The sequence below is a fragment of the Eucyclogobius newberryi genome, unplaced genomic scaffold (genome assembly GCF_026437365.1).
Source record: "Eucyclogobius newberryi isolate DKJ021-1_F unplaced genomic scaffold, fEucNew1.0.hap1 SCAF_14, whole genome shotgun sequence".
In the NCBI taxonomy this organism is placed as follows: domain Eukaryota; kingdom Metazoa; phylum Chordata; class Actinopteri; order Gobiiformes; family Gobiidae; genus Eucyclogobius; species Eucyclogobius newberryi.
The window spans coordinates 3,072,579-3,097,776 of NW_027315768.1; the positions used below are offsets into that span (position 1 = coordinate 3,072,579).

Sequence of the window (25,198 nt, forward strand, 5' to 3'; positions counted from 1 at the left end):
AATGTATTTTTGGTTCATTTGGGGGCGCTGATGCGCCAATTTGTTTAATTTTAGAAAAGGGAGATAGCCAGAATGTAGAGGGGCACGATTTTTAGAGGTGTGCAAATTTTTGTGACTTTTCGTCAATGTTCACTGGGTGAAAAATAGGGGGATTGGTCCCGAGAAGAAGAAAGAATCATATTCTGATGAGAAAACAATGTTTCCCATTTTTCAAATATCATAAACTATACATTTTCGGAAAGTGCTCGCGCTTTCCTACCTCATGGTGTGGGTCCCTGGTTACTGAAGGGTACTTTCGTTAATTTTGAGTGGGCTCCGCCCACTTTGCGTTTTTGGCCCTCTAAACAGTAATAATGTTCAATTTTTGCATTACATGTTTATATGAACGGAACATGTAAGAGATGGAACGTATTTGTGAGCTACTTAGAGCAAATGAGTGCGTTATATGCAATGTAAAGCGCTCGTTTAGTGCGCACTTTTGTACGGGCTTTGCCCGTTTACAACGGTAATGTTCCATTTTCCTACTACTAATTAGTCTGTACGGGGCGTGCGTGAGTGGAGGAGGGCGTTAGTGAGTGTTTGGAAGTGGGCGAGCGCTTCGCGCTCGATTTTTTGCGCACTTTTGCAGCCGTGCTTCCGCCTTACGGAACTAATAGGCCTCTCGCCAGCTTGTGGCGCTCGGGCCTAACAGTTGTAATGTTGATTATTATTTTCCCAGCTTTTGTGGGAAATTTTAGATATTCAGGGATCCAGGTCTCCATATACTTGACACATATTTCCCTTTAATTTGCGCTGAATTAACAACAACCCGCATGTTGCCTCTGCGATTACAATTCTCTAGGTCATCCAACTCTTGACTCAAGACAAGGACCTGGTTGGTCAAATGTGCCACCTTCGTTTGCAGGGTAGAGACGGTTTCTGTCAAATCAGAGATCTCATTCTCTGTCACTTTCCAGTTCGCCATAGTTGGATTTCAAATGATGCATTTCTTTGTAATCCTTTCAGGTATCTACCGTAAAGGCGCAATAAATACTGGATCCATCTTGCCCCGGGCCACGCCCACAGATGAACCGGATCCGAAGCTGGAGCGAAGGTGGCATCAAATCTCGGAAGCTAAGTGGGGATGGGGCCTGGTTAGTACCTGGATGGGAGGACTGGAATGCCAGGAGCCACTGGGAGGTAGCAGTGCATACTGCAGGTGTGTCCTTGGGCAAGACACTTTACTCTCCTTGCCTCCAGTGTCCAAGTATGCTGGTGTATGAATCATCCCATGGCTACAATACGGTTGTAATAAAGGTGATTTAAGGCAGACATTCTCAGAAGAAATATGACAATGATTTATGGACATTTTTGGATTTTAGCGCTCTACCTATGACAGCATATATCTGTGAAAATTGAAAGCAAGTGCGTTTATGAGGCTCAGAAGGAGAAAACTAAACAGAATGAATCAAACAAGTGTGGAAGAAGCTAACACAAGCTCAGAAATGTATACGTGTCTTTAAAGAATTGACCATTCAGGCCAACTTCCGGATGCAAGTGGAGTTCTTGTCTCAGACGCAGATGGTACCTGGGCGGCTCTGTAGAGGTACAGGCTGGGGTAACTCTGGATGCCTCTGCTGCGGCACAGCTGGTGGTTGTCCCCACAGTTCACTGCTCCCATCCGGATCACACCGTCCATCTCCTTGGCCACCTCCCTCCACTGACACACACACAAATACACTGATCATTTACCTGTACAGGGCTTTGGCGTAAATGGGCACACATTTAACTTGTAGAGGAAGAGTGCACTTTATAATTTACTTTACTCTATTGTCAGGGTTAGGGTTAGTCACATGATGAGTCTGCATGTTCTCCCCGTGTTACCGTGGGTTCTCTCCGGGTTCGCCGGCTCCTCCCACCGTCCAAACACATGCATGTGCTAGGCAAAATTGGCAACTCTAAATCGGCCCTAGTGAATGAATGTGAGAGTGAACTGTCTGTAATGTCTATGTCTCTGTGTTGGTCCTGCGATGAGTTGGCCACTGTCCAGCGTGTACCCCGCCTAAGGCCCAAAGTCACTGGGATAGGCTCCAGTCACCCGCGACCCCGAAAGGGAACAAGCGGTAGAAAATGAGTGACTGAATGAATTTAATAAATGTAATAAGCATCACTTTGTGTGAGTTCCTTATACTTCAGTTGTAGTCATCTGGATTCAGTTTGAAAAAATAGACGTTTCGACTTCATCCAAGAGTCATTGTCAATAAAAGAATTTAGGTCGAGAACTCCGATATTAATACTGTTCTGTGGTAAGACCCGCCCATTGGGCGGAGCCTTCCTGAAGTAGAAAGAGTTGTTTGTTTCAACAGAAACTCCCCCCTTGTATCTACCGAGCCTATTCAGAATCTTAATGGGCTATTAGAATCCTCTTTGTCTTTGTGAGACCCTGGCTCAACCACCCTGAGGACCTGATTAGCATCTAAATGTCCTGGTCCTGGTCCTCTACCTTTCCAGGGGTTCAGTAACCCATTATAAATAACAGGAAGATTAAATCTTAGCCCTCCATTTCTGTTTAAAGAAGGTCTTTCTTTTTTAACAAAAATAGCTTCCTTGACTACTCTTTCAAACCATCTTTTCTCCTGCTTAAAACCTTCACCTCACCGTCTTCAAACGAGTGATTAGAGGCTTCAAGATGGAGATGCACGGCACTCTGAGGTCCTGAACTTGTATTTCTTCTGTGCTGATAAAGCCTCTTGTGTAGAGGCTGTTTTGTCTCACCTGTGTAACGTTCTTTACAACTTTCTTCACTGCATTGGACAATGACTCTTGGATGAGAGTCGAAACGTCTATTTTTTCAAACTGAGTCCAGATGAAACAACTGAAGCTTTTTCTACTATGGAACACGCCTGGACGAATGAGGGATTACACCGACAGTTCCTTATACTGTTTTGGTCTGATCTGTTCATCCAGTCAGCAAGTGTTCATGGAACTTTAGATTTATTAATGAAGCATTGAAAGAACATCTAAAACAATCCACCACGGTCCACCACTGGTTAGGAGGGACTAAGTTTGGAAATCAACTTAAAGCCCAAATGAGTGCATGGTCCCTCCAGAGCGGGTTTGCTGAAGCACACAGAGGACAGTTACCGTGGGAGCCAGCTCGTGACAGTGCGAGCAGCGTGGAGAGTAGAAATTGATAAACCAGATTTCTCCTGAGCTCACGGCCGCTTCTGAAAGACATACAAGAGCTTCAGAATGCATCTCTGATGAGGTGAGTCATCATATATATATATATATATATATATATATATATATATATATATATATATATATATATATATATATATATAGATATATATATAGATATATATCAATATATATATATCAATATATATATATATAGATATAAAATATATATATATATATATATATATATATATTGATATATATATCAATATATATATCAATATATATATATAGATATAGATATAGATATAGATATAGATATAGATATAGATATAGATATATATATTAGATATTAGATATATATATATATATATAGATATATATATATATATATCAATATATATAGATAAATATTCAGATACTGAGTGAATACTTTCAGATACACTTCTGAAAGTATTCACTAGTAAAACTGTTTATTACAAAGTGGACTAAATATCATATTATTTCTTATTGTTTTGGTGTCGACAATTTAATAAATAAACCCGTTTTGTCCCAATTCTGAAGAATCACTGATATATAGATGGATGGCACTAGGATGGAGTCATTAGTCATTCACTCCACACAGTTGATGGTGGTAGATAGTCCAGCTCCGTCCTGGGCTGTCCTCTGGACTCGGTGCAGGAGGTGGGGGACAGAAGGGTCCTGGCTAAACTCACATCTATGCTGGACCATGAGTGTCGTCCCCTTCAGGACACTCTGTCCCCTGCAGGACACTCTGTCCACTCTGGAGAGCAGCTTCAGTGACTGATCCACCCTCGCTGTGTGAAGGAGACGTTTCACAGTCTTTCCTTCTGCTGCTGTCAGACTTTATAACAAACACTGCCCTGAGCACGTGCAATACAGTCAATCTCATGTGCAATACTGACTTAACCATGTGCAATACTGACATGATCCTAACCCATGCAAAACTGTGACATTATGTCAGTCATCCTGGTGCAATATTCTCTGTCCATATAACAGCTGTAAATAAGAGTGTTACGATTGTTATTATTATTCTTTATTAAGAATTTAAGAGGTTTTTTAATAAGAGTTTTATAAGAGCTTTTCTACTTTGTGTTACAACACTGGAATTTCTCCATTGTGGATATACTTCTGAAGCATTCGTTTTGCTATCCTAAAATGACACTAACAAAGGTAGAAGGCAGGCCTCATGTTTGACACGGAGACTCACCAAAGTCGCCACTGTCCAGAGTGATGATCTCCAGGTCGTCATCGTAGATCCCTGCACAAAGACACTGGGAAGGTTAGAAGCACGGGCCCACTTTCTCAAGTATGCATACTACCAATACCACTAAGTATTGTGGAAAATAATTTCCCTTTGGGAAGTCTAAAGTCTACTGACCGAAGTCGTATCTGTAGTAGTTCCAGCTTTCGTAGCGTCCACCCTGCTGCTGCTCGTCGAGCCCTTTCTCTCCATACTTGTCGTACTTCTTGCGCAGGTCCTCGTCCTTCAGAACCTCATATGCTCGATTCACCAGAAGGAACTTCTCGTGGGCAGAAGCATCTCCCTGAGAACAGCAGCAGAAGGGACGTTATTGTGGACACTACGGATATGGGACCTGAGAGGTGAAATCATGGAGTCCAATTGACAGATTAAACATTTCAGTGTGGCAAACAAGGGTTAGGGAAAGGGTTTTGTGAAGTTGGTAGATCTCCACAGTGGGAAGAGCCCATTTTCTGCTCACATGATCTACATTTATCAAGGAATCCAAAACTATTTGCATATTGGACTCGGCCAGGGTAGCCCTTTGTCACCATTCTGTTCATTGATTATGGATATTCATTAGAACAGCTTTAAAAAGTGTTACAACCTGTAAAAATATTTATTTTATGAACAATGGAATCCACTTTTCACAGAAACAAAAATAATGACCAACACTACAAGAATCTACAAGAGACAGTTGATTTATTTAAGAGAGACTCAAACAGAATAATTAACAGCTAAAGTTTGGATGTATGATAGCGTTATTTAAAAAAATACATTATATATACATATATATATACATATATATACATATACATATATATGCATATATATATGTATGCGTATATATATATATATATGCGTATATATATATATATATATATATATATATATATATATATATATATATATATATATATATATATATATATATATATATATATATATATATATATATATATATATATGCGTATATATATATATATATATATGCGTATATATATATATATATATATATATATATATATATGCGTATATATATATATATATATATGCGTATATATATATATATATATATATATATATATATATATATATATATGCGTATATATATATATATATATATATATATATATATATATGCGTATATATATATATATATATGCGTATATATATATATGCGTATATATATATATATGCGTATATATATATATATATGCGTATATATATATATGCGTATATATATATATGCGTATATATATATATATATATATATATATATATATATATATATATATATATGCGTATATATATATATATATATATATATATATATATATGCGTATATATATATATATATATATGCGTATATATATATATATATATATATATATATATATGCGTATATATATATATATATATATGCGTATATATATATATATATATATATATATATATATATATATATATATATATATATATATGCGTATATATATATATATATATATATATATATATATATATATATATATATATATATATATGCGTATATATATATATATATATATGCGTATATATATATATATGCGTATATATATATATATATGCGTATATATATATATGCGTATATATATATATATGCGTATATATATATATATATATATATATATATATATATATATATGCGTATATATATATATATATATATATATATATGCGTATATATATATATATATATATATATATATATATGCGTATATATATAATATATATATATATATATGCGTATATATATAATATATATATATATATATATATATATATATATATATAGATAGATAGATATATATATATATATATATATATATATATAGGGCAGGGTTTGTATATACATATACATATATACATAGGTGTGCTCTGAAGGACGAGTACCGTCCCGGCGAGGGACTTATTAATATTGTGTCCGGGGGCTGGAAAAACGCACAAATCGAGTAGTAAACAAAGAAGGATATGCTCGTGAGTGGTATCGAAAAATCAACAAACAATCCTCTGACCCTATTTACACGCCAGAAAATGTATTTTTGGGGTTTATTCAAAAGTGTACGAGTGTTCTATAAATTTGGGACAGACTATTCAACATCCAACACACTAATCCCTCCTCCACAATTTAAACAGTTCAGAGAAATGTATAGAAAAGGTTTTCTCTTTACCTTTAAATGTTGCCGCGGAGGGAGGAGGGAGAAGTTGGATAAAAGTCTATTTATCTTACGACCAGTTGCGCCCCTCTAGACCCGACTAGTTTTCTTCCTGAACGATCAGTTTGACACGTTTCCTCCAGATAACTTTAGTGTGAGGTTTAGATCAGACACAGAGGAGAGAGCGTCTCTGCTGCTGTGCTTGTTACTAGTTTTCTGTGTAAATATCTGTAATTGTTATCTCAAAAACTAAATATTTGTTAAACACAGTTTTAATAAATTGAGTTAATACAATACAATAACTACAGACTAGACCACACCAGGTCTGAACTAGTGCCAACATAGAATTATAAAAGCAAAACATATTTCTGTATTTGTATTAATAGATGGAAGATGGGTCGTGGGCCAGATTAAATCATTTGGAGGGCCTGATTTGGCCCCCAGGCCTTATGTTCAATAGCCCTTTGATAGAAGGTCAAATGATTTGACCTCCTGAACACCAGGCTCCTTTTAGTAGACTAATCAATGCACACAGCATGTCTCTAGTTGACAAAGAATTTCTTGGGGTAAGTTGGGTTTGGAACTGACCGGGTTCTTGTCCGGGTGCATGGTCAGGGCCAGCTGTTTGAAGGCCCGGCGGATCTCTCTGGTGCTGGCTCCTCGGCTCACACCCAGCAGAGTGTAGTAATCCCTGCCCGCCGCCCACACCAGCAGCACCAGCAGTCCCAGAGAGAGGAGCCGGAGAGGGACATGAGCGGGGCTGCAGCGCATGTCCATGACCTCTGTCCACTGAACGCAAGAGCCTGAAAACACACAATCCAGGTTTCTTTTACAGAAAGTGAACATGGCATGGAGCTAAATACACAAAGGCAATACAAGACATCCAATTAAATGAAATCACAGAACACATTGTTCAACATAAATGTCCCTCTTAGGCGAAAGCTGTCATGGGTTTAGGTACCACCACTGTCTGGTCATAGACTTTACAAGGGCCATTCATTACCAATGGACGTCCCGTTTCTTTACGATCATATATGTGCCCCACCGCGGTAAAAGTCGGCGCAGACGGAACAGAGAAAGAGGGTTTCACGAAGAAGCCACTCCATGTTTCAGATAACAGTATTGGTTGCCTTAAAAAGTATACATTAAGCTGTTAAAGTTTGGTAGTTTTGGGGTCTTTTCCGTAATCCGCTGGGGGGTGTTACCTACTTTGCATATGACCTGCAGCAGTCCTGCGTTGATATTTTTTCAACCAATGAGCTGCGAAGCACATGGCTACTTATGCAGCATCAGCAGCTACGCGTTCTCCTCGGGAAACACTTTGGTTTCATTCATTTCTCCAGACTTTCTCCAGAGCTTATGATTCTACCACTACTACATCCACCAAATGCCTCAGAGGAAAAGAAAGTGCCCCGGTCCTCATGGCGTAACAAGTCACAAGATACATTTTTGCCTCCGGCAAGGCTTGGCTGAGTTCCCCGGAGCGAACAGTTTGCTAGCGCCTTGATGTTGTTGTTCTCGGCCTCTCTGCGGCTTCTTTTTCTGTGTTGTTCTGTATTTCTTGACCCGTGGGTGGTGTGGGTAATTTGGGCTGTGTTTTACGGTGGTTTGGTGTTAGTTTTAGTGATTTTATTGTTACTTTGCCTCCGGCTAGGCTGAGAAATTACAGAAACAAAAATACAATAAAATTAACTAAAATTAAAAAAATAAAAAGTGCTGAATCATTTTTTTTTTATTTTTAATACATTTATAATAAAAGGTAAATCAAAAGTACATTTAAAATAAAAGGGTGGGCAAATTAAAAAAAAATAAAAGTGATAACTGTAATGATGTAGATAATGTAGAGAGGGCTTATATTCTAAGAATCCAAGAAAATTATTTAGAATCAAATTTTATTTTTAAATTCAACTCCGACTTCTGGATGATAGAAATGTGATTTGTTAACATGAAAATAAAATGTCACTTAACTCTTTGTGTAGATTGTTACCGTTAACGATTAGTGTAATGAACATTTCTTAAATCTAAGGTTGTTCTTATGTCAGTGTGACAGTGTGAGGAGGGGAGGGGCTTATCTCAATGACATGCAAATGAGCACATTTGTTTGAGTAAGGATTTCAGAGGTGTAACATTCAAATGACCACAATTTATTCAAATATGATCAGATGTACCTGAGACATCATTGTACAGCTTTCAAACACTTTCAGAATCTGTGAAGAACTCAAAATGTCTCTGGGGGATTTGGTCCTGGTTTCCAGGTGGTCGGCAGTGTTGGGAAAGTTCACTTTCTACATGAACTAGTTCAGTTCATAATTCATAATTCCAAATTTTGAACTAAGTTCACAGCTTCAAAAAATGAACTAGTTCAGTTCTTTTTTTTCAATATTATGCTATGTTTCTAAATTATTTCCACAGCCCAAATACAACCAAAGGCAGCAATTATTGTATTAGTTTAATGCTGAAACTATGTGTCAGATTTCATCTTCATCCAATTTTGAATCCTTCCCCAGGATTTACATTCACACTGAAGGGACAGACTTCCACAGAGGCAAAGTTTGCACAGAAATGTTAGATTGTTCCATTCTCACCGACTTTATCATAAAACTCACATAACTGGTCGTAGGGCGACTCGTTGCTGCTGTTGCTGTCGCTGCTGCTTTCAGTTTTGATGCACATGTGCAGCGCGGTGCGACACTATCGCCCTCTACAACTGCGGAGCTCTCACACTCGCCGGGCTCTGGTTAGGCGACATAACGGTGTTTTTCACCTGGAAGTCTCTAGAAATCTGACACTTTATTGAACGAAATTAAAAAGAACGAACGTGCCGTTCACAGACACCAGAATGAACGCGTTCATGCACAACACTGGCGGTCGGTCACATATACATGATCAGATTTAAGGTCCGGTGCTTGTTCTAAGCATGAACCAGTTATTTTGTTTTCTAATTTAGCTTTTATTTTTTCAATTTCATAAAAAAAACAAATAGAACAAACACAAATAGATTAGCGACCAGAGTGTACAAATCAAAAGAAAAACAAGGAGATCAACTAAGCATGAAAACAGACAAAATCAGGTCATATTTATATCTTTTTAAAAGTCCCATTTGGTCCAAAGTTGTTCAAATTGATTAATTTCCAAATTAAGTGTGAATGCTACATTTTCCATTTGTCTGATGTCCGAAACTAGGTCAGTCCAGTCCTTGGTCGTTAGCGGCGTTTGTGTCATCCACCTCTTTGTTATGGAATTTTTTCCGGCCACGAAAAGTACATTCCAAGAGGTATTTGTTGATTGTGTCCATGGCAGGAGTTTTGAGGCCCAGATACATAGTTGTAAAGTTCACATGGATGGCATTGTCAAAAAGTGTCTGCAGTGCATCATTCATTTCAGTCCAACAGCCCTGAACGACAGGACAGGCCCAAAATATAGGGGTTTGATTCCCTGCTGCCACACCCTCTCCAACAGTCTGCATTGAATCATGTCCATTTCATATTTTCATCAGTTTTTCATGTTTGTACTTCTTGTGTTTGTATGTTGTGTTCGACCAGAGAAACATTAGAAAATGATCAATCGCAAGATCAATACAATCTACCCAATGGCATCAGAAGTGAACGCTTGAACGGTTCTCCATCTGCCTGGAAGAACTGGTTCTCCTCCTGAGTGGCTCCAGCTCCACTGTCCCTCTCCTTCATCTGAAACTCCTCCAGGTTTCTACTTTATCCCAAGGAGTTTTGGTAGTTTTTCCTGGCTGAGAAGGAGGGTCTAAGGACAGAAGACTCTGGGACATTTGTTTAAGGACAAAGGACCCTGGGACATTTGTCTAAGGACAGGGGACCCTGGGACATTTGTCTAAGGACAGAAGACTCTGGGACATTTGTTTAAGGACAAAGGACCCTGGGACATTTGTCTAAGGACAGGGGACCCTGGGACATTTGTCTAAGAACACAGGACCCTGGGACATTTGTCTAAGAACACAGGACCCTGGGACATTTGTCTAAGGACACGGGAACCTGGGACATTTGTCTAAGGACACGGGAACCTGGGACATTTGTCTAAGGACACGGGAACCTGGGGCATTTGTCTAAGGACACGGGAACCTGGGAAATTTGTCTCAGGACACGGGAACCTGGGAAATTTGTCTAAGGACACGGGACCCTGGGACATTTGTCAAAGGACACGGGACCCTGGGACATTTGTCTAAGGACACGGGACCCTGGGACATTTGTCTAAGGACAGAGGACTCTGGCACATTTATCTAAGGACAGAGGACTCTGGGACATTTGTCTAAGGACAGAGGACCCTGGGACATTTGTCTAAGGACACGGGACCCTGGGACATTTGTCTAGGACAAGGGACCCTAGGACATTTGTCTAAGGACACAGGACCCTGGGACATTTGTCTAAGGACAGGGGACCCTGGGACATTTGTCTAAGAACACAGGACCCTGGGACATTTGTCTAAGAACACAGGACCCTGGGACATTTGTCTAAGAACACGGGACCCTGGGACATTTGTCTAAGGACACGGGAACCTGGGACATTTGTCTAAGGACACGGGAACCTGGGACATTTGTCTAAGGACACGGGAACCTGGGACATTTGTCTAAGGACACGGGAACCTGGGACATTTGTCTAAGGACACGGGAACCTGGGGCATTTGTCTAAGGACACGGGAACCTGGGAAATTTGTCTCAGGACACGGGAACCTGGGAAATTTGTCTCAGGACACGGGAACCTGGGACATTTGTCTAAGGACACGGGACCCTGGGACATTTGTCTAAGGACAGGGGACCCTGGGACATTTGTCTAAGGACAGGGGACCCTGGGACATTTGTCTAAGGACAGGGGACCCTGGGACATTTGTCTAAGGGCACGGGACCCTGGGATATTTGTCTGAGGACACGGGACCCTGGGATATTTGTCTGAGGACACGGGACCCTGGGACATTTGTCTAAGGACACGGGACCCTGGGACATTTGTCTAAGGACACGGGACCCTGGGACATTTGTCTAAGGACAGAGGACTCTGGGACATTACCAAGTCCCTGTGAACATTGTTTAATCTTTTTTCACTGTCGTCCTCCGAGACAACTGCTGTTGTGATTTTGGGCGTAGCCTTCACCAGTTAGCCTTTAGCCTTTAGCCTTTAACCTTTAGCCTTTAGCCTTTAGCCTTTAGCCTTTAGCTCTCCTGGCAATGCGGCCCAGAAGTTACGTAGGTTTGCGTACCATGTGATCGTGCTGACCAATCAGAGAGAGTTGCTAGAGTAGTGCAGAGCCCAGTGTGAGATAAAGTGAAATATTAAAACAACTGATTATAAGAAAACTGAAGGATTTTGAACCGGAAAAAAGTAAATGACCCGAGCACGGAGCATGTGGCGAGGAGAGACCATGGGGCGAGGAGAGACCATGGGGCGAGGAGAGACCATGGGGCGAGGAGAGACCATGAGGCGAGGAGAGACCATGAGGCGAGGAGAGACCATGAGACCATGGGGCGAGGAGAGACCATGGGGCGAGGAGAGACCAAGGAGCACGAGGCGAGGAGAGACCACAGAGTGAGGAGAGACCACGGAGCGAGGAGACCACGGAGCGAGGAGAGACCACGGAGCGAGGAGAGACCACGGAGCGAGGAGAGACCACGGAGCACGAGGCGAGGAAAGACCACGGAGCGAGGAGAGACCACGGAGCGAGGAGAGACCACGGAGCGAGGAGAGACCACGGAGCGAGGAGAGACCACGGAGCGAGGAGAGACCACGGAGCGAGGAGAGACCACGGAGCATGAGGCGAGGAGAGACCAAGGAGCGAGGAGAGACCACAGAGCGAGGAGAGACCACGGAGCGAGGAGAGACCACGGAGCGAGGAGAGACCAAGGAGGACGAGGCGAGGAGAGACCACGGGGCGAGGAGAGACCAAGGAGCACGAGGCGAGGAGAGACCATGGGGCGAGGAGAGACCAAGGAGCAAAAGCCGAGGAGAGACCACGGAGTACGAGGCGAGGAGAGACCACGGAGCGAGGACAGACCACAGAGGGAGGAGAGACCACGGAGCGAGGAGAGACCAAGGAGCACGGAGCGAGGAGAGACCAAGGAGCACGAGGCGAGGAGAGACCAAGGAGCATGAGGCGAGGAGAGACCAAGGAGCGAGGAGAGACCAAGGAGCAAGAGGCGAGGAGAGACCAAGGAGCATGAGGCGAGGAGAGACCAAGGAGCATGAGGCGAGGAGAGACCACGGGGCGAGGAGAGACCACGGAGCAAGGAGAGACCAAGGAGCACGAGGCGAGGAGAGACCATGGGTCGAGGAGAGACCAAGGAGCAAGAGCCGAGGAGAGACCACGGAGCACGAGGCAGGGAGAGACCACGGGGCGAGGAGAGACCACGGAGCAAGGAGAGACCACGGAGCAAGGAGAGACCACGGAGCAAGGAGAGACCACGGAGCATGGGGCGAGGAGAGACCATGGGGCGAGGAGAGACCATGGGGCGAGGAGAGACCATGGGGCGAGGAGAGACCAAGGAGCACGAGGCGAGGAGAGACCACGGGGCAAGGAGACACCAAGGAGCACGAGGCGAGGAGAGACCACGGGGCAAGGAAAGACCAAGGAGCACAAGGCGAGGAAAGACCACAGAGCGAGGAGAGACCAAGGAGCAAGGAGAGATCAAGGAGCACGAGACGAGGAGAGACCACGGGGCGAGGAGAGACAACGGAGAGAGGAGAGACCACGGAGCGAGGAGAGACCAAGGAGCACGAGGCGAGGAGAGACCAAGGAGTGAGGAGAGACCAAGGAGCACGAGGCGAAGAGAGACCAAGGAGCACGAGGCGAAGAGAGACCAAGGAGCACGACGCGAGGAGAGACCACGGGGCGAGGAGAGACCACGGAGCAAGGAGAGACCAAGGAGCACGAGGTGAGGAGAGACCAAAGAGCACGAGCCGAGGAGAGACCACGGAGCACGAGGCAAGGAGAGACCACGGGGCGAGGAGAGACCACGGAGCACGAGGCGAGGAGAGACCACGGGGCGAGGAGAGACCACGGGGCGAGGAGAGACCACGGGGCGAGGAGAGACCACGGGGCGAGGAGAGACCACGGGGCGAGGAGAGACCACGGAGCACGAGGCGAGGAGAGACCAAGGAGCACGAGGCGAGGAGAGACCAAGGAGCACGAGGCGAGGAGAGACCAAGGAGCGCGAGGAGAGACCAAGGAGCGCGAGGAGAGACCAAGGAGCACGAGGCGAGGAGAGACCACGGGGCGAGGAGAGACCACGGAGCACGAGGTGAGGAGAGACCAAGGAGCACGAGGCGAGGAGAGACCAAGGAGCACGAGGCGAGGAGAGACCACGGAGCACGAGGCGAGGAGAGACCACGGAGCGAGGAGAGACCACGGAGCATGGGGCGAAGAGAGACCAAGGAGCACGAGGCGAGACCACGGGGCGAGGAGAGACCACGGAGCAGGAGGCGAGGAGAGACCAAGGAGCATGAGCCGAGGAGAGACCACGGAGCACGAGGCAAGGAGAGACCACGGAGCACGAGGCAAGGAGAGACCACGGAGCAAGGAGAGACCACGGAGCACGAGGCAAGGAGAGACCACGGAGCAAGGAGAGACCACGGAGCATGGGGCGAGGAGAGACCATGGGGCGAGGAGAGACCATGGGGCGAGGAGAGACCATGGGGCGAGGATAGACCATGGGGCGAGGAGAGACCATGGGGCGAGGAGAGACCATGGGGCGAAGGGAGACCAAGGAGCACGAGGCGAGGAGAGATCACGGGGCGAGGAGAGACCACGGGGCGAGGAGAGACCACGGAGCAAGGAGAGACCAAGGAGCACGAGGCGAGTAGAGACCAAGGAGCACGAGGCGAGGAGAGACCACGGGGCGAGGAGAGACCACGGAGCAAGGAGAGACCACGGAGCATGGGGCGAGGAGAGACCAAGGAGCACGGTTAATAATAACAACCTGCACAGTTCACGTCTCCAGGACTCTGGGACCAACAGGTCCAATCACAGCCGACCTTCTCACCCTGGACACGGAATATTTGAGCCACTCCCCTCAGGCAGGAGGCCACTCCCCTCAGGCAGGAGGCCCCTCCCCTCAGGCAGGAGGCCCCTCCCCTCAGGCAGGAGGCCCCTCCCCTCAGGCAGGAGGCCCTTCCCCTCAGGCAGGAGGCCCTTCCCCTCAGGCAGGAGGCCCTTCCCTTCAGGCAGGAGGCCCTTCCCCTCAGGCAGGAGGCCCTTCCCTTCAGGCAGGAGGCCCCTCCCTTCAGGCAGGAGGCCCCTCCCTTCAGACAGGAGGCCCCTCCCTTCAGGCAGGAGGCCCTTCCCTTCAGGCAGGAGGCCCCTCCCTTCAGACAGGAGGCCCCTCCCCTCAGGCAGGAGGCCCCTCCCCTCAGGCAGGAGGCCCCTCCCCTCAGGCAGGAGGCCCCTCCCTTCAGGCAGGAGGCCCCTCCCTTCAGACAGGAGGCCCCTCCCCTCAGGCAGGAGGCCCCTCCCTTCAGACAGGAGGCCCCTCCCCTCAGGCAGGAGGCCCCTCCCCTCAGGCAGGAGGCCCCTCCCTTCAGGCAGGAGGCCCCTCCCTTCAGACAGGAGGCCCCTCCCTTCAGACAGGAGGCCCCTCCCCTCAGGCAGGAGGCCCCTCCCCTCAGGCTGTTGGACTCATGAACACTTCTTAAACACTGTTACTTTAACATCATTTAACACTCACTGTTCACTTGCTGCACTACAACAGTGAATTTGTGAACATATCAAGCCTATTTTTTATTTTATTCTTATGTTTTATATTATAGCTTATTGTTATTTTTATCCAATAGCAGATTTAAATTGTTTCTCTTTTATTCATTGTTCATTGTTTTATGTTGCACTGAATCACCAAGACAAGTTCCTATATTTGTGAATTCTGTTCATTGACAATCAAAATAAACTTTTTCTGATTCTGATTCCAACTTAAGATTAACATTTTAACATACCCTTTTTGGTTTTCATAACACAAATTTGGACTATAAAAAGCGAATGGTAATTAATTTTAATTCTTATATTTGGCAAATTCTACATTCATAAAAGTACATTTTTGTCCTCAGTATCCCTTTCTCCCCTGTTCTTAAACAAACTGAAACATTCTTAATCACCACAAAAGCGTAAACCAAAAGGCCATATTCACTCAAATATTTGTGATGTGAAATATCATTGTTTAGAATGTCCCTTTTCTGTTCTAGTGTTAGGCTTTGTTTACTATGATAAATGATTATTGTCTACTTCCTGTACATTTGAACTATATCATTTCATTCAAATCTTCACAAACTGACACTCGATTAATTAAAACTATGGAAAATACTGATAAATAAAAAGTAAACACAGAAACACTGAGGAGTCCCAGTGTCAGGACACGTAAGCGTACTAGAAAGTACACATCATCGTTCCTTCCAGGTCTGATAACATCCCGGACTTCTGTCCAGGACAATGGGACAAGCTAGAGAGGACAAGCTAGAGAGGACAAGCTAGAGAGGACAAGCTAGAGAGGACAAGCTAGAGAGGACAAGCTAGAGAGGACAAGCTAGAGAGGACAACCGAGAGAGGACAACCTAGAGAGGACATCACAAGCACAAGACAAGTTCATACCTCTTTTGATTCCACTCAGGATTCAGAAGATGCGTAAACTTAGATTATGAGTTACTTAAGGAGAAATCCAAATGCAAGTCCTGCCCCCGGATTCAGCCTGCTCACAGCCCGCTCAAAGACCCTCCGCTCCGGGTGAGAGGCTCCGGGTGAGAGGCTCCGGGTGAGAGGCTCCGAGAGGCTCCGGGAGGCTCCGGGTGAGAGGCTCCGGGAGGCTCCGGGTGAGAGGCTCCGGGAGGCTCCGGGTGAGAGGCTCCGGGGGAGAGGCTGCGGTGGTTCGTAGGTTTAGATGAGTTTGTAGTAAACACCGGTGGTCGTGTCCGGCTCGCGCGCATCCGGCTCCGACTCTTCTGCTGAGGATCTGCGCATGTGCAGATGCTACTTCTTCTATTGTGTTTTGTTGGCGGTTGACAACCACCTGACAAGGCTTTACCGTCACCTACAGGACAGGGGTGGTGAAGCATTGGTAATGTTAGAAGGGCTCACTTTGTAGGTTACAATGCGTCCAATTATCCTAGTTTGCTTTATAGATATTATAGATATCCCGACATTTTATATCACTTTGCACTTCTGCACACTTCTCAAATTCATAATCATTCTTTCCACATGTCGCATCTTCTCTTCCTTAGTAACAGGAGCGGTGCTGCTCCTGACAGGAGTAACACAGGAGCGGTGCTGCTCCTGACAGGAGTAACACAGGAGGGTGCTGCTCCTGACAGGAGTAACACAGGAGCGGTGCTGCTCCTGACAGGAGTAACACAGGAGCGGTGCTGCTCCTGACAGGAGTAACACAGGAGCGGTGCTGCTCCTGACAGGAGTAACAGGAGGGTGCTGCTCCTGACAGGAGTAACACAGGAGCGGTGCTGCTCCTGACAGGAGTAACAGGAGCGGTGCTGCTCCTGACAGGAGTAACAGGAGTGGTGCTGCTCCTGACAGGAGTAACAGGAGCGGTGCTGCTCCTGACAGGAGTAACACAGGAGCGGTGCTGCTCCTGACAGGAGTAACACAGGAGGGTGCTGCTCCTGACAGGAGTAACACAGGAGCGGTGCTGCTCCTGACAGGAGTAACACAGGAGCGGTGCTGCTCCTGACAGGAGTAACACAGGAGCGGTGCTGCTCCTGACAGGAGTAACAGGAGGGTGCTGCTCCTGACAGGAGTAACACAGGAGCGGTGCTGCTCCTGACAGGAGTAACAGGAGCGGTGCTGCTCCTGACAGGAGTAACAGGAGCGGTGCTGCTCCTGACAGGAGTAACAGGAGCGGTGCTGCTCCTGACAGGAGTAACACAGGAGCGGTGCTGCTCCTGACAGGAGTAACACAGGAGCGGTGCTGCTCCTGACAGGATTAACAGGAGCGGTGCTGCTCCTGACAGGAGTAACAGGAGCGGTGCTGCTCCTGACAGGAGTAACAGGAGCGGTGCTGCTCCTGACAGGAGTAACAGGAGCGGTGCTGCTCCTGACAGGAGTAACAGGAGCGGTGCTGCTCCTGACAGGAGTAACAGGAGGGTGCTGCTCCTGACAGGATTAACAGGAGCGGTGCTGCTCCTGACAGGAGTAACAGGAGCGGTGCTGCTCCTGACAGGAGTAACAGGAGCGGTGCTGCTCCTGACAGGAGTAACACAGGAGCAGTGCTGCTCCTGACAGGATTAACAGGAGCGGTGCTGCTCCTGACAGGAGTAACAGGAGCGGTGCTGCTCCTGACAGGAGTAACAGGAGCGGTGCTGCTCCTGACAGGAGTAACAGGAGCGGTGCTGCTCCTGACAGGAGTAACACAGGAGCGGTGCTGCTCCTGACAGGATTAACAGGAGCGGTGCTGCTCCTGACAGGAGTAACAGGAGCGGTGCTGCTCCTGACAGGAGTAACACAGGAGCAGTGCTGCTCCTGACAGGAGTAACACAGGAGCAGTGCTGCTCCTGACAGGAGTAACAGGAGCGGTGCTGCTCCTGACAGGAGTAACAGGAGCGGTGCTGCTCCTGACAGGATTAACAGGAGCGGTGCTGCTCCTGACAGGAGTAACAGGAGTGGTGCTGCTCCTGACAGGAGTAACACAGGAGCGGTGCTGCTCCTGACAGGAGTAACAGGAGTGGTGCTGCTCCTGACAGGAGTAACAGGAGCGGTGCTGCTCCTGACAGGAGTAACACAGGAGCGGTGCTGCTCCTGACAGGAGTAACACAGGAGCGGTGCTGCTCCTGACAGGATTAACAGGAGCGGTGCTGCTCCTGACAGGAGTAACAGGAGCGGTGCTGCTCCTGACAGGAGTAACAGGAGCGGTGCTGCTCCTGACAGGAGTAACAGGAGGGTGCTGCTCCTGACAGGAGTAACACAGGAGCGGTGCTGCTCCTGACAGGATTAACAGGAGCGGTGCTGCTCCTGACAGGAGTAACACAGGAGCGGTGCTGCTCCTGACAGGAGTAACAGGAGCGGTGCTGCTCCTGACAGGAGTAACAGGAGCGGTGCTGCTCCTGACAGGAGTAACACAGGAGCGGTGCTGCTCCTGACAGGAGTAACAGGAGCGGTGCTGCACCTGACAGGAGTAACAGGAGCGGTGCTGCTCCTGACAGGAGTAACACAGGAGCAGTGCTGCTCCTGACAGGAGTAACAGGAGCGGTGCTGCTCCTGACAGGAGTAACAGGAGCGGTGCTGCTCCTGACAGGAGTAACAGGAGCGGTGCTGCTCCTGACAGGAGTAACAGGAGCGGTGCTGCTCCTGACAGGAGTAACACAGGAGCGGTGCTGCTCCTGACAGGAGTAACACAGGAGCGGTGCTGCTCCTGACAGGAGTAACACAGGAGCGGTGCTGCTCCTGACAGGAGTAACACAGGAGCGGTGCTGCTCCTGACAGGAGTAACACAGGAGCGGTGCTGCTCCTGACAGGAGTAACACAGGAGCGGTGCTGCTCCTGACAGGAGTAACACAGGAGCGGTGCTGCTCCTGACAGGAGTAACAGGAGCGGTGCTGCTCCTGACAGGAGTAACACAGGAGCAGTGCTGCTCCTGACAGGAGTAACAGGAGCGGTGCTGCTCCTGACAGGAGTAACAGGAGCGGTGCTGCTCCTGACAGGAGTAACAGGAGCAGTGCTGCTCCTGACAGGAGTAACAGGAGCGGTGCTGCTCCTGACAGGAGTAACAGGAGCGGTGCTGCTCCTGACAGGAGTAACACAGGAGCGGTGCTGCTCCTGACAGGATTAACAGGAGCGGTGCTGCTCCTGACAGGAGTAACACAGGAGCGGTGCTGCTCCTGACAGGAGTAACACAGGAGCAGTGCTGCTCCTGACAGGAGTAACAGGAGCGGTGCTGCACCTGACAGGAGTAACAGGAGCGGTGCTGCTCCTGACAGGAGTAACACAGGAGCAGTGCTGCTCCTGACAGGAGTAACACAGGAGCAGTGCTGCTCCTGACAGGAGTAACAGGAGCGGTGCTGCTCCTGACAGGAGTAACAGGAGCGGTGCTGCTCCTGACAGGAGTAACAGGAGCGGTGCTGCTCCTGACAGGAGTAACAGGAGCGGTGCTGCTCCTGACAGGAGTAACAGGAGCGGTGCTGCTCCTGACAGGAGTAACAGGAGTGGTGCTGCTCCTGACAGGAGTAACACAGGAGCGGTGCTGCTCCTGACAGGAGTAACAGGAGCGGTGCTGCTCCTGACAGGAGTAACAGGAGCGGTGCTGCTCCTGACAGGAGTACCAGGAGCGGTGCTGCTCCTGACAGGAGTACCACAGGAGCGGTGCTGCTCCTGACAGGAGTAACAGGAGCGGTGCTGCTCCTGACAGGAGTAACAGGAGTGGTGCTGCTCCTGACAGGAGTAACACAGGAGCGGTGCTGCTCCTGACAGGAGTAACACAGGAGCGGTGCTGCTCCTGACAGGAGTAACACAGGAGCGGTGCTGCTCCTGACAGGAGTAACACAGGAGCGGTGCTGCTCCTGACAGGAGTAACACAGGAGCGGTGCTGCTCCTGACAGGAGTAACAGGAGCGGTGCTGCTCCTGACAGGAGTAACACAGGAGCGGTGCTGCTCCTGACAGGAGTAACAGGAGCGGTGCTGCTCCTGACAGGAGTAACAGGAGCGGTGCTGCTCCTGACAGGAGTAACACAGGAGCAGTGCTGCTCCTGACAGGAGTAACAGGAGCGGTGCTGCTCCTGACAGGATTAACAGGAGCGGTGCTGCTCCTGACAGGATTAACAGGAGCGGTGCTGCTCCTGACAGGAGTAACAGGAGCGGTGCTGCTCCTGACAGGAGTAACAGGAGCGGTGCTGCTCCTGACAGGAGTAACACAGGAGCGGTGCTGCTCCTGACAGGAGTAACACAGGAGCGGTGCTGCTCCTGACAGGAGTAACAGGAGCGGTGCTGCTCCTGACAGGAGTAACACAGGAGCGGTGCTGCTCCTGACAGGAGTAACAGGAGCGGTGCTGCTCCTGACAGGAGTAACAGGAGCGGTGCTGCTCCTGACAGGAGTAACACAGGAGTGGTGCTGCTCCTGACAGGAGTAACACAGGAGCGGTGCTGCTCCTGACAGGAGTAACAGGAGCGGTGCTGCTCCTGACAGGAGTAACACAGGAGCGGTGCTGCTCCTGACAGGAGTAACACAGGAGCGGTGCTGCTCCTGACAGGAGTAACAGGAGTGGTGCTGCTCCTGACAGGAGTAACACAGGAGCGGTGCTGCTCCTGACAGGAGTAACAGGAGTGGTACTGCTCCTGACAGGAGTAACACAGGAGCGGTGCTGCTCCTGACAGGAGTAACACAGGAGCGGTGCTGCTCCTGACAGGAGTAACAGGAGCGGTGCTGCTCCTGACAGGAGTAACAGGAGTGGTGCTGCTCCTGACAGGAGTAACAGGAGTGGTGCTGCTCCTGACAGGAGTAACAGGAGCGGTGCTGCTGCTGACAGGAGTAACACCTGACAGGTGCTCTTTCAAAGGCCTGATCTGGAGAGCTTACATGATCCAGGTACATTTCACCGGTGATGACTCAAAAGGGACGTGTAAATCGACTCACTTTCCTCTCTCATTCTGTTTACACATCATTTGAACCTCACAGACATCAGCAACACTCAAACACATATTTTCATCCAACAAAGGACAGACTCCAATTATTACACCTTTCACTCTCGTTTTTCCATCCAGATCAAAACACCTTACACTAGCAGTTCCATAGTTAAGTTAAGATAAGATAAGATAATCCTTTAATATCCACGCAAGGGGAAATTTCGTTGTTCCACTGCAGTAGAACAGGAGGAAAGGACAGATTATAGGAAGTTTCAAAACACACTCTTAATAGAACTCTTATGAACAAAAACAAAAAACTAACCTCTCCTCTCCTATCTTAATAGGGAATGGAGGGGGGGAAATAAAATAAAATAGATAATAAAAATAAAAAATAAAGATAAAAATAAAAAATCAGATAATAATAATAAAATAATGATAATAGAAAAAAATAAAATTAAATAAAGTAAAAGCTAAAAAATAGCTAGCACAAGACTAGGTCATACTATTAGCAGGTAAGTAAACCGTATAAAAAAACAAAATAGAACACTCTTATTTACAGGTATTGCACATGGTTAATTCAGTATTAATTCAGTATTGCACATGAATATGATGTATTGCACATGGTTACATCAGAATTGCACATGTTCAGGGCAGTGTTTGTTATAAAGTCTGACAGCAGCAGGAAGGAAAGACCTGCGAAACCTTTCCTCCACACAGCGAGGGTGGATCAGTCTCTCACTGAAGCTGCTCTCCAGAGTGGACAGAGTGTCCTGCAGGGGACAGAGTGTCCTGCAGGGGACAGAGTGTCCTGCAGGGGACAAAGTGTCCTGCAGGGGACAGAGTGTCCTGCAGGGGGCGACACTCATGGTCCAGCATAGATGTGAGTTTAGCCAGGACCCTTCTGTCCCCCACCTCCTGCACCGAGTCCAGAGCACAGCCCAGGACGGAGCTGGACTTCTTGATGACCTTGTCCAGCTTCTTCCTCTCCCTCTCTGTGATGCTGCTGCTCCAGCAGGGCACACCGTACAGGAGCTGATGCCACCACAGGGTCGTAGAAGGTCTTCAGGAGTGGCCCTGTCACTCCAAAAGACCTGAGTCTCCTCAGGAGGTAGAGCCGACTCTGGCTCTTCCTGTACAGTGCGTCTGTGTGGTTGTGCGGTTCAGATGAACACCCAGGTACTTGTATGAGTCACTCTCTCAATGTCCCATCCCTGGATGTTCACTGGTAAGGGGGCAGTGGGGTGGCGTCTACGGAAGTCCACCACCATCTCCTTGGTCTTCCCCGCGTTGATGAGGAGGTGGTTCCGCTGACACCAGTCCACAAAGTCCTGCTCCAGTCCCCTGTACTCCGCATCATCGTCGTCCGTGATCAGTCCGATGATGGCAGAGTCATCAGAGAACTTCTGCATGACACAACTGTACGTGTCGTGTCTGAAGTCTGCAGTGTAGAGGGTGAAGAGAAAGGGCGCGAGGACGGTGCCCTCGGGCGCCCCCACACTGCAGGTCCGAGTGTCAGACACACAGTCCCGTGCTCTCACAAACTGGGGTCGGTCTGTGAGGTAGTCCAGGATCCACTCTGCAGGTCGTACTCCACTCCAGCCGTCTCCAGCTTGTCCCTCAGGAGCTGATGGTGTTGAAGGCGCTGGAGAGATCGAAGAACAGGATCCTCACAGAGCTGCCAGGTTTCTCCAGGTGAGAGAGAGAGCGATGCAGCAGGGAGATGGCGGCGTCCTCCACTCCGATGCCAGGCCGGTATGCAAACTGCAACGGGTCCATGGCTGAGCTCACGGTGGAGCGGAGGTGGTCCAGGACCAGCTCCAGTGTCTTCATCAGGTGGGACGTGAGAGCCACCGGCCTGAAGCTGTTGAGGTCTTTGGCGCGTGGTGTCTTGGGCACAGGTACCAGACAGGAGGTCTTCCAGACCTGTGGTACCACCCTCAGCTTCAGGCTCATGTTGAAGACATGCTCCATAACTCCACACAGTTCATCTGCAGGACTTAAGGAGCCTGGGGCTGATGCCATTAGGTCCTGCTGCCTTCCTCACTTTAATCCTCTTCAGCTCACTCCTCACCTGTGCTGCTGTGACAGTCAGTGGTTGGCAGGGGGACTGTGTGCTGGGGGGATGGGTGAGTCCAGGCGAAGTGGGGAGCTGATGGTCCGGGGCAGAGAAGCGAAGAAGAACAGATGTAGGGCATTGTCCAGCTGTGGAAGAGGGAGCATGCAGCTGTGCAGGGGGAGGGGCGGGCGACCGATCAAATCTCAAGAAGTGAGCATTGAAATCATTCACCCACTGTAGATCCCCCTCTGTCTGGGCAGGGGGGATTTTGAAGCCCGAGATGGTTTTCAGGCTCCTCCAAACTCCCTGAATGTTCTTTTGCTGCAGCTGGTCCTCCATCCTCCTCTTGTAGCCGGCCTCAGCCTGCCTGATCTTCCTCCTCAGCTCCTTCTGCACAGTCCTCAGCTCCTCCTTGTTCCCTGACCTGAAGGCTCTCTTCTTCTCCTTCAGCAGAGCCTTCAGTTCACGGTTAATCCATGGCTTGTTGTTTGGAAAACACCGCACCGTCCGGGAGGGAACAATGTTCTCAAAACAGAAGTTGATGTAGTCCGTGATGCACTCTGTGATGGTATTGTTGGTGATGGTGATGTTCCCATGTGGGCCATAGAGCTCAGTCCAGACAATGGTGCTGCACCAGACCCTCAGAGCCTCCTCGCTCTCAGCAGACCACATCCTCACCACACGGGACACCACAGGCTGCCTGCGCACGATGGGTTCATACACAGGCCTCAGATGTACAAGGTTGTGGTTCGAGCTGCCCAGGCGAGGGAGGGGGGAAGAGGAATAAGCCTCTTTGGTGTTGGCAAAAAACAAGTCCAATGTTCTATTGTCTCTGGTGGGGCAGGTAACATACTGGGTGTATGTTGGTAGAACAGAAGAGGGAGAAGCGTGGTTAAAGTCACCCGAGACGAGGAAGAGAGCCTGTGAGTGCTGTGTTTGCAGCCTACAAGTGCAGGAGAGCAGTGCTTCACAAGCATATTCGGCATTGGCAGACGGGGCCACATAGACTGCGATCAAAATCACATGTGAGAACTCCCGGGGCAGATAATATGGCCTCATGCCAATAGCCAATAGTTCAATATCCCTGTTACATAGCTGCTCCTTCACTGTGCAGTGTTTGGGTTTGGACCAGCTCGTGTTCACATACACAGCCAGACCTCCTCCTCTTTTCTTTCCGCATTCTTTCGTTCTGGCCGCCCGCAGCAGATGAAAATTGTCCAAACCTACAATAGAGTCTGGCATTTCTGCTGTTAACCAGGTCTCTGTGAAAATCAAGACGCTGCTGTCCCTATAAACTAATGATCCAAGATGGCGCCTGTGTTCGGCCACGCCACTGCTCGACTCTTGTTATGCCGCTTATTTGTGACGATCGTTACAACTTATGCAGTTTTATCAGCCCAGACATTAGTCTGTTGTGTGTCTGCTGTGCGGGTTTATGACCGTGGCGCACTTTTCCGCATCAAAGCGACGATGGAGTCGCTTTTCGACACATGGGACAGGTACAAACAAGCCTTTCCGCCACCCCTTGTTTGTCCACCCAACTCACCTGACGTTTTGCTGCTGTCCCGAGGCCCGGGGAAAAGGGGGAAGCAGAGGAGACGAGGCACAAGGTCTGGTGTGCAAGTCAAGCGCAGACGAGCCTTGTGTTCGGAGCACACGAGCCTGGGCTTTGGGAGACGTGCTCGGTGCTTGCGCCTGGTCCCGCTCCTCGATGTTTGCGGCTGTTCGCCGTCGGCTGCTTTCCCGCTGCCTGCCCGTGTCATCGCAGCTGCTTTCCCGCTGCCTGTACGCGCCATCGCGGCTGCTTTCCCGGAGCCTGCCCGTGCCATCGCGGCTGCTTTCCCGCTGCCTGTACGGGCCATCGCGGCTGCTTTCCCGCTGCCTGCCCGTGTCATCGCGGCTGCTTTCCCGGAGCCTGCCCGTGCCATCGCGGCTGCTTTCCCGCTGCCTGCACGGGCCATCGCG

At 48.3% G+C, this 25,198-nt stretch overlaps 1 protein-coding gene across 1 annotated transcript in view; it reads right to left on the reverse strand.

Moving 5' to 3' along the window:
• dnajc10 (DnaJ (Hsp40) homolog, subfamily C, member 10) overlaps positions 1–16,307 on the reverse strand; it is a 78,129-nt gene extending 61,822 nt beyond the window's left edge. Inside the window, exons 1-6 of the mRNA XM_072444150.1 lie at positions 16,210–16,307; positions 7,210–7,424; positions 4,565–4,730; positions 4,394–4,444; positions 3,124–3,206; positions 1,568–1,699 (exon numbers count right to left, since the gene is read on the reverse strand). Of these exons, the coding sequence (XP_072300251.1) occupies positions 1,568–1,699; positions 3,124–3,206; positions 4,394–4,444; positions 4,565–4,730; positions 7,210–7,398 (621 nt within the window). The 5' untranslated portion in view covers positions 7,399–7,424; positions 16,210–16,307. The remainder of the gene's footprint in view (positions 1–1,567; positions 1,700–3,123; positions 3,207–4,393; positions 4,445–4,564; positions 4,731–7,209; positions 7,425–16,209) is intronic.
• Between the last annotated feature and the right edge of the window lie 8,891 nt (positions 16,308–25,198).